This window comes from Taeniopygia guttata, chromosome 8 (assembly GCF_048771995.1).
Source record: "Taeniopygia guttata chromosome 8, bTaeGut7.mat, whole genome shotgun sequence".
Lineage (NCBI taxonomy): Eukaryota > Metazoa > Chordata > Aves > Passeriformes > Estrildidae > Taeniopygia > Taeniopygia guttata.
In genome coordinates this window covers 3,553,431-3,573,156 of record NC_133033.1, presented here as the reverse complement: position 1 = coordinate 3,573,156, position 19,726 = coordinate 3,553,431, and the positions used below count along the sequence as shown (strand labels likewise).

The window sequence follows — 19,726 nt, the reverse complement described above, 5'->3', positions numbered from 1 at the left end:
ATAATCCTGTAGGAAATGTAGAGTGCATTATTTCTTTAGTGATCTCTGCTTCCATGGAAACAATTTCTCAGCACAATTCTAAAGCTTGTAAAAGTAGGGCAGTAGGTCTATGTAAAGCAGCAATTAAACAACTCGAATACTTTTATCTAGGCCATTAAATACTTTGTCCAGCATCAAATATGATTACAGTGTTCACTGGGATGTTACAGCACTGGCTGCTTCCCGTGGGGATGGATGAAATCCTTATCCCTCCCTCCCTGTGCAGACACTCGGGGTGCTCAGCTGGGCCACACCGAGTTCCGAACTTTGTGGCAAAGCTCCCTCTGCTGGAACCGAGCTTCCCTCTGCCGCTGTTACAAACACAGACACATCTTTCTGCATATTGCATGTACAGCCTTTATTAGCAGCCTCTTGTCTATCACCAGGCAGAAATAGCAGAGAAGCAAGCAAAGGAAAAAAGTACTGAATGAATATCAATGGCAACAGCGTTAGCTTTTTACTTGGTTTTATTTATTTCAACTGAATTGTTTTCGGCAAGTTGGTTAGTTAAAAAAAGTAAAATTAGGGATGTTCCCTCCCCTTGAACACAAGATGTGCATCCCTGTGAGGCAGCACTGCTGGTAACTGGGAGACCAAAACATGATTCAGCCAACAAATGCCCATAGGGATAAGTGCCAGAAGTGACATCTTGGGAGGGGTTGTTTGGGTTTATTTTGTGGGTTTTTTTGTTAATTTATCTTTTCCTCTTCTAACCTGCTGAATTCCAGTTTTGATTGTATCATATTATTCACTCCTCAACAATTTCTCATGTCCTGAGCAACAACTTGGTAAGGTGTAACACTGGTCTCATGGAAAGGAACAGCAGGTTAGTCTGCACAGGTCCACTGAAACAAAGTCTGGATGGGGAAAAAAAAGGTTTTTCATAAAAAAAATGGCATGCCTAAAATGCGTTTGGTAGAACTGGTATGTTAGTCAAACAGATTTTTATTTCCTGGGAAGCATGCAACTTCCAAACTTGGATCATTAACCACTCAGTGAAACTAAATGATAAAAGTAGGTTAGTTTATTTTCTCACCCTGCCTCCTGTCAACAAAATCACTGCTCAGCATCCCAACTGTGCTCTTTCCAATTCCTATAGGATTCTGTGTGCTAGACTGGATCCTGACGGTACAAGTATTGTGTTTTCTCCACACCACCCTGCAACAAACACTTGGAATTCTGGAGCCTTTATGGGCATGTCAAAGGTTCAGTCCTGCCCCACGTCCTCAGAAAAATCACTTTAAAAGTCTGGGTAACTCAAAAATTTCCTTACATAACACGACTTAAATACAACAATACAACGGTGTGACTTTACCTCAGTGGTCATTAAAGAGGGAAGCAGCCAGAACATTGTTAGCACTACCTGGGTAATCCTGACTCAACCCTAAAGGGAGGGGAATAGGGGTGGACAACGATCAGTATCTACTTCATGGTGCTGTGACAATAGAGATTCAAAATCCTCTTCCTAGCAGCTCTAACTAGAAATGTCAGGACATTGGCACTGGGGGATTTTCCAGAAAACTACAAAACTGCAAGCCATGACTGATAAGCAGGAATGCTCTCCCCCAACCTGGAGTGCAGTTCAGCCAGGAATCCAGGAATCCATGCAACAGTGCTGGTCAGGAACCCCAAAGATGAGAGTTCAGAGTAAATGCAGACTGAGCCAAGAGGCCAGAGAGAGATGGGTACACCAAGGGGCAAATTACACACAGCAGTGGGACCTACAGCTGTGCACCAGCACATCTGAACAGAGAGCACACAACACCCACCAGTACTGTTGACTCCACAGCTCTTAAATGTGGGAAAATCACTGAGTTTCAAGGACTCACATTTTCACCTGACTGGGTTCTGCTCCTTCCCCTTAGTGACAGACTCATGAGGCCTGATAAAAATAGAACATTAACTTCCCGTGAAGGACTTCCCTCCTTGGGATGCAACTCTATGATTTTAAAGCTTTTCAAACTCTTTATACAAACAAAAAGTTGAAACATACAAAATCTCAAAATTCCATTTATGCTATGTAGATCTATATATATATTTACACACACACACATTTTCTTAAAATTGTCTCCCCTCTACATATAAACTCCAAGTCTTGCTTGAAACTTTCAAATATATTCTAGACCTCTCTGAGAAACTCTGCCCAAGATAAACATGTGTAAATAGTAATACCTGTAGACAAGTCAAGTTTCCTTAGTATTTAGAAAGCAACATTTAAAGCACATTTTTTTTCTCAAAAGTTTCACAGTGATACAGCTCATGAAACATTTCCAAGTTGCAATCAGGAAACTGCTCAATCAAGATCAATCTGTGACTGATTTATCTAAATATATAACTGTATGAAATCATAACTGAGGAACTAATATAAACAAGTGTTTTTCTATTGAACTGTACATTATAGAGAAGACTCTGAATATAAAAGTGGGGATTTTTTTTTTATTCACAAACCCTTTTCTGCTCGTTGCATTCAGTTTGCCATCAGTCAGGAGATCTGGTTTCCACAGGAAACAGTGGCAATTAGAAGTGGACAAACCACAATGATCTGGAGAACAACCTAAAACCTCCCTGTAGAATGGAAGGTCAGAAAGAGGTAACCTGTAGTAGGACAGGAGTTATCATTTCCACTGGAAACAAGCACAGCCACTACTGAGAAGTCATGAAACTCGTCAGCTTTTTCTCCCCAATATTAGAAGCAAGATAGCAAAGAATGTGCCACAAAGCTACTTGACCATCAGAATCAATGGGGAAAAGTAATACGAAAAATAATAGTAAAAAAAGAAATTGGGTGATGGATTTTGCTACCACTGGATGAAACTTCTTACTGGACACCAGGAAAGTTTGAGCTACAAAACTCTCATTTCAGTTAAGTTTCCCTTTTGTGAACTCATTCAAGCTTACACTCCCTAAAGCAAAGGAACAAATCCATTCTGAGTTAGAGGTGCACTTGCAGATAAATCATTAGAGGAAATTCCCAAACTGAAAGACTCGAGAGAGAACAAACTCTCCTTGCAGACTGGTGCACAGCATTCTTGACAGGGTGTCCTCCTTCCCAAACATCAGGCTGCTCAATCATTAACTACATGGCACTCATTAGCATTAAGCGTTCCTCAGGCACACAGGTCACACACATTAGGAGCTTTCAAAGTGTTTTTAAACCACAACAATGAGAAGACACCGGATTCTTCACAGTCACTATTAAAAGAGATAACAATTCTGAAAGACTTGACATAATGGAGAGGTGGGGAAGAAATTAAAAAATGAAATCAAAACTCCAAATCCATCACACTGGCAATTCGTGTGAACGTTCATTCTCACTTCCTTCAGCATTTTTTTCACTCTTGTATGTTGAAAGGAATAAGTTTTCTATCTGAGTCAAGAACTCTTCAGCAATGAGGCAGTTTGTTACCTTGCCCAAAGTCTTCCTCATGCACTCCAAAAGCTAGGCAAAAGAAAAGGAAATCTGTTATAAATTGTCATTTCCTCCCTCTTGTATGTGAAAAGTACTGCAAAGAGATTTTTATTTATTTATTTAGGATGAACACTACAAAAAGTGTTTGTACATTGTAAATTTAAAAGGAACAGGGTGATCTAAACCCAAGTCTTTAAAACCAATTACCCAACAACTAAATTTCAGAGCATTCAACCAACTAAAGTTTAGATTTACACTTTATAAGCAAAGATGAATTGAGAGGGAACAACAAAAAAAATCAATGTGTGCAATTACTGTGCGCAAGTTTTCTGTTTATGTCTTTTGCTTTGGGCAGAGTTTCTGTCTTGTTTGTGCAATAATGGTACAGCTGCCATTAGTCAGAGCTCCAGAGCAGTGACTACACTGACTGGAAAATTAAAGTTCCTACTTATCCATGAGAAACATGGCACAGAATTATTTTACTGATGGAACAAAGGACCAGGAAGGCCAAATCTGCTCTGGAGATGTGTGCAGGTCTTGACACTGAAAGCACACAAAATGCTGAGAGAGACCTGAGTAATTAATTGCCATTAATTCCTCTCCAAACTGAGGGTCAAACTTGGTGTCTGCATACCCCCAACCTCTCTGAGAGGAGGACCTTTATTCTCACTGTGTTGTAAGTAAATTAGCTGTGCCACAAAAATAATTTATTATTGTTAATTTACATCTCTGTAAAAGTAGAACTCCAGGTGACTTCTGATATGACACAGATTTGCATTTTAAAATAACATCTAACATAAAAAAAATAAGAGAAGAAAACTTACTTTCTGCAAACAAGTCAGGTCAGAATCTCTATGAAAAATTTTATCCATGGGGACGCTGCTGTTGGAAGAAAAACAAACAGGAGTGCTGGAGAAAGCAGCCATGTGTCTTGACTGAAAGTAACAATAAATGCATAAAAATTCCAACCTGATGTCTGTAACAGAAGTGGACACAAACCTGTGGCAAAATCTGTATTTCTCAATTATCCACCTTGTTTTTTCAAATATCAATTCCCACTGTGGCTCCTCCAGCATCTGCTCCATTTCAAATTTGTAGGGCAGGCCTGCAATCAATTGAAGATCATTATTCAGTGTTTCTGCTACACTCCACTGGTTTTTTTTTTCCTGTTTAATTTAGGTGCAATCCCTTCCTTCCCCATAACTGTTCCTCATTTATTACTGACTGCAAAGCTTGTAGTTCTGTTACTTGACAACATTTAGGAGGGTAAAGGATGATGTGTTTTGGATTCCAAATTTAATTCTGGTGGGAGTAGGAACAAATCTGTTCTGCTCCCTGCCCTTGCCAATTCCCATTCCATAGGAAGGACAGAAATCTACAACAAACCCACAAATGAAAAAATTAATTGAGTGTTTCTAACTTAGTTGTACTTTTGCAGTCTAAGAGTTATATGGTTATTAAATTAATAAAAAAAGGTTTGGTTTTTCAGTATGAATGGGCTGATGGTGAAGTGCTGACTATTGTTTTCAATTTCAAAGGAATTTTGCCCAGAAATGAAGAAATTCTTCTAGTTTACTGCAGGTGGGGGAAGAGGATTCTAGAAAATATTTTAGAAGAACCATCAGAAAGTTACTTGCAGGACACAATTAGTTTACCAAAAATCAGGGAGAAAGAAAGAGACTGTACATTTCAGTAAAACATTTCCAAAGAGCCAGAGTAGATGGCATTTTGTAAAACCTTGATTTCAGGAGCTAAATAGAAACCTGAAATCCTCTGACAGAAAACACACAAGATTACAAAAATATCTGCTTCTCAGGGCAATAGAGTTTGTCAGCATTTTAACTGCCCCCAACAAGGGTGGGATGTGTGGGAGAAGAGGATAAAAGTGCAGCAGTCTCAGGGTGGTAAATGGGAACTGGGGCACAGCCCCTGGCCCAGGACCATGCAGTGAGGCTCCCTTGTCTGCTTCCACTGGAAAAAACAGAGGCAGCTGTGGGCTCACAAGGCCTCAGCTACAGCTGTGCCAAGAGAACTGCAAACCTTGGAGTGTGGATGCAAAAACCAGGACTTCATAAATAGGGGAGGAGGAGAGAGAACGGGCAGCTACCAGAACCATCTAACAGTTATCAGGGGAATTTTCCTCAAATCCATGTCAGGAAAAGAGCAGAAGATCTGATCATTACTTGCAATACAGCAAATTTTATGTGCTATGTCCTTAACTGTTCAAGAAAGGAAAAGATCCTGTTTTCATGAAATGCCAAGGGCATTTTTAGTCAGGGATTTGTTCCCTTAGGGGGCTGATGCCAGCACCATTTCAGCTTTCATGTCTTGTATTCCTCTGGACAGTTGGCACATTTCTTTGATCCTCTGACCTGCTGAATGCCACATTACTCAAAAATTAAGGATTTTTGGCCGCTGTAGCAGCCAATTCTTTGCTATTTACTTCTGTCTCCTCGAGTAGAGAATCTGTTCAGAATGTTGTAATGCAGGCCAAGTAAGACATGGGAAACAGTTTCTAAGCTGTTCACATGGATTCTGTATGTAAATAACAGGGACCTGTGTCCCAACCCTTTCACTCCTTTCAGGAATTGTGGGAACCACTAACACAGAAGATCAATCTCGTGCATATTTATACTTGTGTATTCCTATCCTGACAGCACAGACAACCCACAGTGTCTCAGTGAAATTCCTGGGTTTATCTAGCCCATGTTACCATTATAAATGATATCATTTATATAATGCCTTCATATCACCAATGTAAATACATAAATACTGATTTCTCAGGTTCAAAACCAGACATCTTCCCCTTAACACACAAAAGGAAAAGGGGAATTAAGACACTGGATTAAACAGGGGTACTTACGATAGGAACCATCAGAACTGATCTCATCACTAATGACCAGACAGGTGATCTGGGAATAGGGAAGAGGATTATTCCTGTTGTAAGGGCTTATGATCATCCCGATGAACATGGCACCACCCCTGGAGAAATAGCTCTAAAAAACACCAAAAACACCACATACAAAAATCCAGTCTTATTCAGAGCAGCAATGCTGAAACCTGAAGAACAGCTTTTATGTCAATTGCCGCTGAGCTGTGTCGGAACTCAAAATGTCCCTCAGACATTTTCAGAGGTTCCAGGCCTTGGTCAGAAGCATTTTAGACCCTGGCAAGCAGCTGAAAACAGCTGTGATCTTGAGTTTGAACCATGGAATGAATTACCAACTTTGAAGGTGGAACAAGCAGTGACAGAGTTAGATGGTATAGTAAAAGTAGTCACAAATTAGAGGGAAAAATTTTTTAGTATTGTACAGGGGGGTTTTAACACCTGTACAGGGGGGTTTTACTTTGTACATGGGGGTCAGGAGTTCTAAGATGGAGGAAAGTGGGCCTGATCCTGTTCTTCCTCCTTCTTCTTCCTTACCTCCATGTTCTTGGTGATGTTGGCATTTTTCTATTGGTTTAGGCTGGGGACACACTGTTCAACGTAGATGATAGATATTGGCACATTATTGTAAATATAGTACACGTAATTTCTGGTATATAATGTTTGTACCATCCCACTGAGGGGCAGAGCCCCACACACTGCCCTGCAGGACAGACCTGCGGCAGGGCAGCAGAACATGTTAGAGATAAGCAAAAATAAACAACCTTGAAACAGCACAGATGAATTATGGCTTCTGCTTTGGCAACGGGGCAGAAAGACAGAGACTTTCTACAATCTCGGAATCACCAATACCCAGAGATTCCGACAAGCTGATGTAAGGAACACTGGGAGGCTCTGGGGCTGCTGGTGTTTTGGCTGCCTGTGCCGTACCTGGTACTTGGCCTGCGTGTCGATGTCGCGGATGGAGGGGCTGGGCTCGAAGGCGGGGTGCGAGTGGTACCAGCCGATCACCTGGAAGCCCCTGGCCGCCAGCGACTCCGAGGCCTGGGTCTGGGACACCGGGTCCATCTCGCACTGCAGGCCTGTGCTCAGGCTGCTGCACGGCTCTGCGGCACGCACCTGGGGAAAGAACCTCCGGCTGCACCACTGCAAGGAACCTCCTCAGGCTGCAGGGGTTGCTGTGCCCGAGTCCTGCATCTTGGCCACAATAACCCCCTGCAATGTCACAGGCTGCGGTCGGTGTGGCTGGGCAGTGCCCAGGCAGAAAGGGACTGGGGGGTGCTGATCAACAGCAGACTGAACGTGAGCCAGCAGTGTGCCCTGGTGGCCAAGAAGGGCAGGGGCTCCTGGCCTGGATCAGGAATAATGTCCCCAGCAGGAGCAGGGAGGTCATTCTGCCCCTGTACTTGGCACTCCCCACACCTCGAGTGCTGTGTCCAGTTCGGGCCCCTCCGTTTATGAAGGACGTTGAGATGCTCGAGTGCATCCAGAGGAGGCTGGAGAGGGGCTGGGAACACAAACCCAGTGAGGAACCACTGAGGGAGATGGGGGTGCTCAGCCTGGACAAAAGGAGACTCAGGGGTGACTTCATCACTCTCTACAACTCCTGAAAGGTGGTTGTAGTCAGATGGGGTTGGGCTCTTTCTCCAGGCAGCACTGACAGAACCAGAGGACACAGCCTCAAGCTGCACCAAGGGTTGGATATCCACCAATAGGTTGGATATTAGGAAAAAGTTTTTCACAGAAACAGTCATAAAGTTCTGGAATAGCCTGGCCAGGGAGGTGGTGGAGTCACCATCCCTGGATGTGTTTAAAAAAAGACTGGATGTGGCACTGGGTGCCAGGGTTCAGTTGTGTTAGGGCATGGGTTGGACTTGATAATCTTGGAAGTCTCTTCCAACCTGGTGATTCTGTGAATTCTGTGAATCAGTTACAGAAAACTTATAAAGTTTTAAGAGGCATTTACCAGATCTTCCTCATGATGCAGCTGACACTTGAACGTAAGTTTAACTCTCATATTTCAAAACTACAGTAATGAATTTCCACTTTAATTAATTAGTTGCCTTTTAGAAATAAGTTACAGCTATTCAAATTGTAACTATGATCATTTCAGTTTTAATATTATAGAGAAATATGAAAAGACAAACACTTACTTCCACAATTTTATCAGCTTCAGAGTACTTTCCACCGAGCAGCCCAATCACTTCTGCCAGAGACACATGAGAGTGCTGGAATGAGATCAAACAAATAGGAATGTCCAAACTGTGGCATTTCTCACCAGGCAGTGACTTCTCAAGGATATGTAGAAGGAAAACTCAACTCAAGAATCTCAAATACCCAGTACTTCCATTTAAAGCAAACAGAAAAGATTAAATTTGCTTATTATATACACAGCACAGATGTAGTGCAAGGGTATAAGACTTCCACACACAAAGCAATGTTGGCTTCAAAAACTGCAGCCTGGGCAGTGCTGAACAACTGCACTCATTTTGGTACAGCCTGTTGTTCTTGAAAAAACCTACACATTGCTTTGCAAACACAAAATCAATTCCCAGACTGGGAGAAAATGAAGCCATAGATTTCAGAAGGGCAGTCTGTTTCAGAAAGTAGCTTTAAGGAAATTAGATTTAAAGTATGACAGAGAGTAGTAAGTAGTAAAGCTCTCAGTAAAGTAGCAAAGCTCTTACTAGTTTTTCTAGAAGGTCAATAGTTGTATATTAAGCACAATACAAAACCCATTCATTTTAGGTGCTTTATTTAATACTAGATTCTCATACTTCTAGGTCTGACTGGAAAAAAATCACTGAATGGTTTGGGTTGAAAGGAACCTGAGTGATTATTTCATTATCCCCCCTGTCATGGCAGGGACATCTTCCATTAGAACAGGTTGTTCAGAGCTCCATCCAACCTGGCCTTGAACACTTCCAGGGATGGGACAGTCACAGCTTCTCTGTTTTATTTTCTTGGCCTTGTTATGTTGATCATTAAAAAAAAGAACCAAACCCACAGCATACACATCACACCTTTTTGAAAGATAAAACTTAATGCTCACCAAATCCATTATTAAAAGTGCTTCAGAAGACACTTTCACTTGAAAGGGTTCCTGAAATGATAAACACAGTAATAAGAAAAGTAACCCAAGCAATGGAGCCTTCTCAGTAATTCACTCAGAGGTACATACCTGCTTTTCTTCCGTGAACAAACAGCATGGTATCAGCTGAAAGGGATCAAAGGAACTATAAAATGAAAGAAAATTTCTCTAAAGATGTAGGACAGTCAGGAAACTTTTTAAGTTTCCCACTGTCTCCTTGGCAAAGGAGGAATAACCTTGTTTTCTTCACTGGATTTTCTCATCCCACACTAGCATGGCTTCCACCAAATACAGAAATGTCACTTCCCACACTCCTGAATTCCAACATGGAACATCTGAAAAGCATCCCTGCTATTTCAGACCAGGACACATAATGATGCTGTGCAGGGCTCCAGCCTGACACTACACAGGACATTTGTTCCATTTCTAGCAGATCTATGTCTGAACACAATGTAATCAAATACCTTTTGATTTGTCTCAAACTTTTAGAAGATTTTGCAGGTTTCAGTTTTTCTTCCTCTCTCCTTCTTGCTAATTCTTCAGCTGAGAGATGCTGAAAAGGTTTTTTTAAAAAAGTGAATGTTTCAATGTCTTAAGTGCTTTTTTAGCCCTGATTGCAAAACCAGCCCAGAATAAATTCTTGATATCCTGCCCTCTTAATATAATTTGTGTATTACAAGACTACTCAAGATAGAGGCAACAGACATGGTAGAACAAAGCAGTGTCATTCCAAGGAAGGAATGACAATCTGATACTAAGTCCACAAGGTGCCTGATAAGAGAATTCTTCCCGTCTCCAAATTCCTCAAATTCAGTAAAATCAGAGCCCACATCACAAACCAGGTGTAAATTCAGGTGTGACAATCTGCCATTACAAACCACAGCCAGCATTTATCATGCCCCCTCCTTAGGGATGAATGTTTTCAACCTTTATTTCCATCCAAATATGTATTTTACAGGAAATGTTGGCATTATTAACCCATAGTTACACAAAAGTAGGGATGGCATGATACCATTATGGAAGTAATTGCTACAGGCAATTACTGAAAGGTTGAAAATTAAGAAGGCTTTGTATACAGGAAAATTGGATGCCTACAGTTCTTCACTTTTCATGCAATTTGTAATTACATGAAACATGTAGGAACAGATATGTATTTTCTTTCAAATTCTCCCATAAAATATTTAATCTTGCATGAATTTTTTAAGCACTTAATAAACCACAGTATTACTGGGGATATTGCTAGTAGCAGAATTAATATCAGGAACTCATTATCACCTGCATAATGAGCACAAGGAAACCATACGGGACTGAAAAAATAACATTTAAATGTTATTCTCCCATCTCCTACCCTTACCCTAAAGGCAGCTAACAGAAAGCAACGGGTCATGAAATCTCCTACAAGACAAGGCAATGAGTTTTATGGGCATAAAACCCCTGTGCAAACCCCAACTGCAGCTGTATCTATCAGCATGAAGATGTACCAGCTGCTGCAGTACTTTCAAATTACACTTCCACAAGGGAGGTTAAATCCCTATGACACAACTGTTCTCTTGCCTGATGCAACAGCACCTGCCAGCAATTAGCAAGAATTGATGATTTAAGGTTAAAAAACCGGAGGGTTACCTCAAATGTCTGTCCTTCCAAATCCTTTGCATCACACCAGTTTCCCCAAGGGTCCCGCACTCGTCGTCTTCTTGTGCGCTGAGGCAAGAAACCACCATGAGTCAAAGCTCTTACCCTGAAAAAACTGCATTTCCTTCATCTGGACAGCCAAAAGGTCACTGCCCCAGGAAAGGAACTGACACTCCAACATGGTGACACTCCAACATGTTCCCAGAAAATAAAGAACACCCTGGATTTCTGTAGAATTAAGTAGTAATAGTAGTAGAATTAATCTGTCCTGAATCATCATCAGGAAAAGTTTTTGGTGTTTAAGGCTGTAACGCCTGTTAGTGTTCCATGGAATATCAGCACCCCTGACAACAACAGGGCACTGATATCCAGCTCTGAATTAATGCTCAGACAACATACAAAGCCATAAACTCAGTGTGTTTGCATATAGTGTATGCTACACTTCTTTACATTTCAATTTATTATTTTTAAAGTGGGATTGATTTAGTTTTCCTCCCATCGACTAGTTTGCTGTGAAGTACTTAAAAATGCTACATTAAGTGTGAACATAAAAATTAACTCTGGCAAGCCTTGGTAATTCACGCAGTTATAAATTAGTTACTGCTGCATTTAATTGTGTACATAGGGCTCTCAGGAAGCCATAACATATACCTACTGTATTTAACAGCTGAAATGCAAGCAACTTAATCACACACTGCAATGCATTTCACTATTTTGTGGCTAATAAATTATGGGAAGGTAGGGGTCAGCCTGCAGGGGAAAGTCTGCAAGACAGCTGGAGTAAAGTCGTGAACATGTGAGTGAGTGTGAGACACCTGTACCAAGACTGCCACCCAAACCACAGGGCACCCTAAGGAAACTGCAACCTGAGTGAGAGGAGACATTCCCTGAGCTGCCCTGGCTTGCAGATAAATGCAGGCTGGGAGGATTTTCCCCCTGCTCCTCTGTCCCCAGGCTGTACCATGGACTGCAGGCGCTGGGCCAGCTGATAGGCTTCCACCGTGTCCTTGCCCTCCCTGCAGCGGCTCCGGTCGGCGGGCTGGGGCCGGTTGTACACGGCCTGTTCTGCAGGACACAAATGGACAATTCCCGTGTCAGCAGAGCTGCTCAGCACTGCCACACGCACGGGAATGACACGGGCAAGTGACAAAAGCAAATGGCACGGGGAGAAAGCAAACAAACCCCTCACCGCAAAGACATCTCTTGATAGTCGTAATTCTCACTTTTAAAACAACAAAACCTCCTTCTTGTTAATTAATTGTTAACAACTTTACTTTGGACAAAATGTAATTGCGGGACATTGCTCCTTTCCTAGGTGACTGTCATTCAGCTTTGCACCAAATTTCACTCAGAGCCTCTAAACCAACATCAAGTTACAGCTGCACATTCACTTTTAACAGGTAACCTGATTTAAACGCTTGAATTGTTTAAAACTAGCCCTGAAGATGAAGGCATCAGTGTTTATTTAGAAAATAGTTATAATTAAGTGTAGGAAAAGAAACAATTACTTGAATTCTGCCTAATAAGGAGGGCAGAATTTCAGACGCAGCAGGGCACACAGAAATGCATGAAACAAAACAGATATCCCACCAACTGGTGTGTGATTAAACATGAGGAAAGGAAAATAAAAAGAAAAAACAGAAGGTTTTGTGTAAGCCCAAAATTCCTACTCCTGTTAATTGGTTACAATCTCCTCTAGATTTCCAAGGCTATGAAAGAATCTGCTTGGAAGGTCCTTCCTAGCAAGGATGAATGTGCACCCTCTGTGTGAGCAGCACACCCTATCGCTGCAGCCCTTCAGCACTGCACCAGAAGAGGCTCTTTACTGACAATCTAACAGAAATCTCTTTACCACAGCCAAAGTTGATTGCTCCTATCAGCTCCAGGTATGTGTGGATCCGCCCGATGCAGTTGACATCCCCGCAGTTCTTCAGGCCTGGCCGCACCGAGGTCTTGTTCAGGTATTTGGGTTTACATCTCTCCCTAAAACAAAGCACAAAGAGCAGAACAAACCATGGTGGGACAAAGGAATTGGAGGACTTTAACTGAGGTTTTCACTCTCTATGCATTTATCCCTTCCTTTAAACTGATAATGAATCTTCTCAGTTCAACACTTCTCTGGTGTCAAATGGAATTTTAGTCTTTCTTTGCAACTAGGAGCTCTCAGAGCACAAGATAACTGAATGAGGACAGAGTTAAACTGTAATTCTTTCCACTTCAAAGCAAGCACAAACCAAAACTGGCAACCAAATTATCTTGAGCCTTCTACTGCAGGTCACTATGTCTCCTTACACCAATCCTTTGCAGATGGAATATAAAACAATTAAGTGTACAAGCACCACTCCAAATTGGTTCTTAATTTGAGGCATTCTTTTGGTATTATTTGCTCTAGCACTTCTTGCTGGCTTTCTGTAAAGGCAGAGCTATGGAATTAATGCCATTTGTGATTTTAAGGAATCATTTGTTAAAACCATTCTTATGCACAGGATGGCAAAAATGGCAAGAAAATAGCACAGCCAAAATAAATGCAGCCTGTTCTGGTACAGAACATTTATTTTCTTAATGCTTCAAAGTATTTTCATTGCTCAGCTTCCAGAATGCCAGAGAAAAAATCAGGAAGTTGCAAAAGAAGCATTAATAATGAATGCTCTTCACTGGCAAGCTACCATACAATTAATTTCACTCTATTCAGAAGTAAGCTATTAGTGCTAAGTAGTGTTTTAGCTATATCAGACCAGGACATCTTAATCACTTATTTCAGTAAAAGAAATTAATGCATCTCACCACTGATCCAAAATATAATTCCTGATTTTCAAATAACGCTCTGGTGTTTTGGCCTGGCGCCCTTCAAAGAATTCGGGAATAGCCTGCTTCTCTTCTTCTAGAATGATGCTTCTGTCAACCTCCACTTCTTGATCAGGTGGCTTCAGCTCCTCTGCTTCCTCTTGATGATCTTCATCCACTTGGCAGGGAGAAGGAAAAAGCAATCCATTATCAGCCAGGTCTCTTTGCTCCTCACTGAGCTCCTGATCGGTTCCTTGTGCAGTTCCATGACATGTGACTGGTCCACCTCGTTCAGCTTTCTCAACAAAATTGTTGTACTGCTGGTAATCCAAATTCACAGATTTATCCCCATTCAGGTGCTGGGAACATGTTGCTGCCACAGCAGGAAATACCAGTGCATCCACTGTCTCTGGCCTGGTGTGCTGAGGATCTTCTTTAGGCAAAGCAGTTGCAGAACTGTGGCCAGCAGATGAAAAACCTTGTTCCACTGCTTTTGTTTCTTCAACTGGACTTTTTGGGATAACAGATAATTCAGATTTTCCTGTTTCTTGCTGGAAGGCAGGAGTGAGTAGTTCATCCATGTCATCAGTTATGTCCACTTCCTCATCATCTGACAACTTCTCAATTTTCACTGCGTTAAGGTTGGGGTCTGCACGGCCTCTCAAGTTTCCAGCTTCCACCCTTGTCCCATCTTCTGTGGGAAGGCTGCTCCCACACTGACTTTGCTCTTCTTTTTCTGAATCACCATTTTTTGCCTTAGGAAAATATAAAACACATTTAGGAGGGAAAAGCGAACCAAAACCACCTGCCTCCCAAATAATCAGGACTGTTTTATTTGAACAGCAGATATTCTGAAGTGTTTCTTCTTCAATTTATCATTTTAATTTACTTTAATCCATTGCAACTCACTTTTACTCAGCATTATAAATATACTTAGGCCAAGTATAAATTTACATGTATTTCCAGTCAAAAAGCCCTAGAAAGTAGTTATTTCTTCTTAAAGCCCATGAAATCTCAAATGAGGCTGTAGCTAAAACTACAACACACAGAAGAAAGAGCTGTGTAGTAGAAAACCAGTGATTTCAGACTAACAACCAACAATGTAAGGGAATAATTATACTGCATTTATTGTTTAGTTATACCAGCAATAAAAACAGTGGTCACTCTAGGAATTTGAAATCAGGTCTGATTTCACATTTAAATCTGCAAATAATGATATTCCACTTCTCTGAATATGGGAATGATTAAAGTACCTGCCTTGACAGCAGTGCCCTGAAAAGACAGATTAAAACCAAGCTACCCAATGGCAAACACCTTTTTGCCAGCCCCAGGGATGCTCCACTGACCTTGTTCCTGAAGTACTGCCGAGCATAGCTCTTGACTTGCAGAACCGTTCGAGTGCTGATCAGTTTGGCAATTTTTGTCCACCTGCGGCCAAATTTCACCTGAAATAACAAAGCACATGGAAGTGGCCCCAACTCTGACATACCAGATATGGCACTGCATGTGTCAAATGATTCAAAACCTCATTATTCATTAAAATGCACCAACACTACAGCAAACCCATGGTAAAGAACCTCACTATTTATGCTCTACCAAGACTGGAACTGCTTCCAGTATTAAGAATTATTGCTCTTTTTAACTGAAGGATCTTCTTTACCCATTTCAGGCACTCAGCTCCCTGTTATCCCAAGGAATCCTTATGCCTAGCAATGCAAACCCTTTTACAATTGGCACAACCATTAATCTCTGCAGACTTTACAACAGTAAAGGATTTCACTTTATTACCTGATTTGCCTTAAGAACACACTACACTTCTCGTAGTTAATGCAGCATTGTGATTATACAACATGCTTATTCATGTCAACTACTTTACTGATCAAGATAAACTCAATTCAATTTAAAATACTATATATATATATATATATATGTATGTATGTATGTATGTATGTATATATAAACAAACTCACCAGTCCTTGTTCAAACAGATCTTTTTCCTCTGATGTCCACTTCAAGGAGCAGCCAGGTGATTTTGTAGGTGAACGCACCCTGGGAATGCAGGAAGCAGAAATCAGTGCTTTCCCAAATCCAGATATTCTCCAATCCCAGTCACTCAAGGCACCCTCTGACAAGAGGACTACTCTCAATCTTTGGCAAAACTCAAAGTATTGCTCTAAACATGAATGTGACTCATAAATAAAATACTGAGAATCACATCAGTTTCTCCATCATAATGGAAGATTCAAGGCAATTCAATATTCATCAATGAGCAATGGCATATAAATACATCAAAGCAGGTATCAGAAATGTTCAGGTAAAATGGCAACTAGAATTAACCAATTTTTATCATAAAGACCACTGTGCTACCAAAAAACTGCCCAAAACCTGGTTTACTCTAGCCTCTTGTTACACACAACAATATTTCTTCCTGTTGAAAGGTCTCTTAAATAAATTTTTACAGCCAAACAAAACAAACTTTAATTTTTATAAAATAGTATTTGGTAGCTTAACAAAATCAGACACCACATTTAAAAATCCAATTCAATTGTTAAAATGTACATACATGACTTTTCCAGTTTTCTTATGTGGGCTGCAAATGCAAGAGTGAAAATAAAAATTAGTAATTGTGCTGCTGGTGCATATCCAGCAAATAAGAAGGATTTTAGAAGGACTTTTCACTTCTACTCAGCTAAGAATTTTTCCCATACAGTTCTTACCTTTTCACAGATCTTTTCTCCACCTCCTTTTGGTTGAGCCATATTTTTTCAGAAAGTGATTTATTAGATAAATAATATCTGAAATAGTAATTAAGTAAATTTCCAAAGCATCAGAGATATTTGTACATATGAGAGATAATCAGAAAAATTATACTGCTTCAGAACTACCCAGCTGTAGAAACAAATACTGCAGTTTCTACAGCAGGATTTCTGCAATCCACCTAGAAGTTTGCAGGGCTTCAGTCACCTTAATAGGGAAAGATTTTTCCAGCTCTTTTGGAAATAGGAGGCTTTTTAGCTTTCTAAAGGAAAACATAAAACCAAATGAGCAAAAGGATACTCTTCCTCCAGCAACATCTTTTCAATGACAGCCCTGTTTTCTTCACTAATGCTGCTGTCCAACGTCCAGGGCTGCAAACAACAAAAACACGTTTTAATATCTGAATTCTGTCCCATTGTACTTGAGTACTGAGAAGAAATAGTTTGTAAAAGTAAGGAAGAAGCACTGGTTAAAAACCTAAAAGAGCGTGTACATGGAGGGAAGAGAGAACACAGAAGCTCTGATAACCTTGCTACAAGCAGCTTTGATTTAAAAAATACTTACAAGACTGTTGCCAGTTCTCCAAGATGAATCAAGATAGTGATCCTGCAGCAGGCTTGATGCTGTGTTTTCATGATCTCTGAAAGAGATTCTAGTGTTCAGAACCATTGTATTTTTAATATTTAATGTCATTGAGGTGTATTATCTCCACTTAACATTTCTACAACATACCCCCGATAAGGTAAAAGCATTTTCTTGTAAAGGCAAACAGCTTTTCCTGATGAGGAGACCTACTTGCACAAGATTTAATAGAATCCTGTCATACAGGGTTGTTAGAACCATAGAATAAAATCCAGGAATGGTTTGGTTGGAAGATCATTTCATTCCAACCCTCTGCCATGGACAGGGGCATCTCCCACCAGATCAGGTTGCTCCAAGCCCTATCCAACCTTGCTAGGGCTCACCACCCTTACAAGGAAGAGTTTCCTCCCAGTATTTAAACTCGTACTCATACAGACTTCATCCAGTTTATATTTAATCTTTTCTGTAAATAACTACTAATTAGAGATCTGTCACCGATTAACATCATTGACCAACTTCCTTTTATTTTCATGCAGCATAAGATCTCCTTAGGAATTTGTGTAATTACTTGTTTTCAAAAATCTTTAATTCCAGAACATTCAGTCTTGTCTAAAGACTAATTAGCCCTCTATTCCCTGCAGCACTACTAAATTAAACTCACCTACTGCTCTGAACTGCTCTGTGCATGAGTTCAAACATCTCTTTATAGGATAAAGGATCAGGATTACTCTCCATGTCCAAGGATCAATAACTTCAACTTCTTTTTGAGCATACCCAGGAGAGGGTGGGATCAAGAGCCTCCTTTGCCAGCAGCCTGTCTGCAGCAGTGCCAGGGGCTATTTGAGGGCAGTGTCTCTGCTACAAACCTCTCCCTGCACCCGCAAGTGCTCGATTTGAGGCACTGCAGTCACTGCCTACTCACTCCAGCATCCCTTATTTGTGAATTTGCTGAAGCCCAGAAAGCCAGTGGAGTTGGGCAGCATCAAAACAGTATGGCCAGCAGGACTTTACTCTGGTGAGCCCTCACCTGGAGTGAGGTGCTGCATCCAGCTCTAGGGTCCCCAACATAAGGTGGCCATGAAAGTGATGGAGTAAGTCCAGAGGAAGCCATGATGTTGATAAGAGGAGCACCTCCTCTACAAAGACAGGCTGGGAGAGCTGGGGCTGCTCAGCCTGGAGACGAGAAGGATGTGTGGAGACCTGATAGCAAAATTCCAATATCTGAAAGGGCTACAGGGAAGCTGGAGAGGGACTCTTTGCAGGAACTGTAGCGACAGGACAAGGACTAATGGGTACAAACTGAGCGAAGGAAAAATTAGATTAGATATTAGGAGAAATTCTTGAGGATGGTGATGCCCTGGCACAGGTTACCCAGGGGGATTGTGGATGCCCCAGCCCTGGCAGCGTTCAAAGGCAGATTGAATAAAGCCTTGAGCAACCTGCTCTAGTGGGAGATATCCCTGTTCATGGCAGGGGGGTTGGGATTAAAAGATTTTTAAGGTCCCTTCCAACCCGTAACATTCCATGATTCTAGGAAGCCGTTTTCTGCATCTCCGGGCGTTCAGCTTCCCGAGCCTCCCTCGCTAACACAGTTACACAACCCAGCACCTTCCCCGTGGGTATTTTAAGGATTCTCCCAGCAGCCTCGCAGCGCAGTTCCGGGCTCTGGGGGGGATCCCATGAGGGAGGTTCCGCGTTCTCCTCTCACCAGCGCTACCACAGCCCCGTTCGCAGTGCCCTGCCCGGCGCTGCCGCTCTCCGCGGGCGCTCCGTGACACCCCAAGGTCCCTCCGGGAGCGGCGGGGAGCGCCCGGCCTGGGCCGCTCGCTCGGGAGGAGCTGTCCCCTCACGGCCCCCGCCCGCCGGGGGGACGGGGCGCGCTGGCCGAGCCGCAGCGAGCCCCTGGCGGCCATCACTCACCCCGGAGCGGCCGCAGCGTCCCCCTCGATGTCCACCTCGGGCTCCTCCGCCGCCGCCATGACAGCGGGCCCGGCGCTATCGCGGGAAGGGGCGGGCGCGGAGAGGGGCGGGCGCGGAGATGGCGCTGGGGTGGGCGGAGAGCTGCGGGTCACGGCCGGGCAGTGAGGGGACAGGGCCGGGCAGTGAGGGGACACGGCCGGGCAGTGAGGGGACACGGCCGGGCAGTGCGGGGACACGGCCGGGCAGTGAAGGGACACGGCCGGAAACTGGCGGGACGTGGCTGGACTGAGGAGACACGGCCGGACTGAGGGGACATGGCTGAACTGAGGGGACATGGACAGACTGATGGGACATGGCCGAGAACTAAGAGGACGTGGCTGGGCTGAGGGGACACGGCCAGACTGAGGGGACATGGCCGGGAATTGGCGGGACATGGCCGGACTGATGGGACACGACCAGACTGATGGGACATGGTGGGGCGCTGAGGAGACATGGCTGAACTGAGGGGACATGGCCACACTGAAGGGACACGGCTGGATTGAGGGGACATGGCCAGACTGATGGGACATGGTGGGGCGCTGAGGAGACATGGCCGGACTGAGGGGACATGGCTGAACTGAGGGGA

At 42.6% G+C, this 19,726-nt stretch overlaps 1 protein-coding gene across 2 annotated transcripts; it reads right to left on the bottom strand.

The window, feature by feature from the left end:
• Positions 1 to 372: 372 nt before the first annotated feature.
• MYSM1 (Myb like, SWIRM and MPN domains 1) lies at positions 373 to 19,213 on the bottom strand. 2 transcript variants are annotated; one of them, XM_030278684.4, is made up of 20 exons: positions 19,102 to 19,213; positions 17,164 to 17,239; positions 16,900 to 16,970; positions 16,560 to 16,637; positions 16,406 to 16,432; positions 15,813 to 15,891; positions 15,189 to 15,287; positions 13,843 to 14,597; positions 12,911 to 13,041; positions 12,020 to 12,123; positions 11,050 to 11,127; positions 9,891 to 9,979; positions 9,517 to 9,571; positions 9,388 to 9,438; positions 8,489 to 8,563; positions 7,266 to 7,454; positions 6,312 to 6,444; positions 4,448 to 4,553; positions 4,273 to 4,330; positions 373 to 3,478 (listed from the first exon to the last, which is right to left on the bottom strand). In XM_030278684.4, exons 1-20 carry the CDS (start codon positions 19,158 to 19,160, stop codon positions 3,320 to 3,322), a joined length of 2,472 nt encoding a protein of 823 aa, XP_030134544.4. In that variant the 5' UTR covers positions 19,161 to 19,213; the 3' UTR covers positions 373 to 3,319. The 2 variants fall into 2 exon arrangements, with proteins under 2 accessions (XP_030134544.4, XP_030134546.4); XM_030278686.4 differs by having other exon boundaries at positions 3,169 to 3,478; positions 4,273 to 4,327.
• Between the last annotated feature and the right edge of the window lie 513 nt (positions 19,214 to 19,726).

Coding starts and splice junctions, on each gene's coding strand:
- MYSM1 (XM_030278684.4), bottom strand. CDS start 19,160: ATGGCGGCGGCGGAGGAGCCCGAGGTGGACATCGAGGGGGACGCTGCG. Junction 13,042..13,842: donor AATTATATTTTGGATCAGTG/GTGAGATGCATT, acceptor GCTTTGTTTTAG/GGAGAGATGTAAACCCAAAT. Junction 12,124..12,910: donor AGCAATCAACTTTGGCTGTG/GTAAAGAGATTT, acceptor TGTGTCCTGCAG/AACAGGCCGTGTACAACCGG.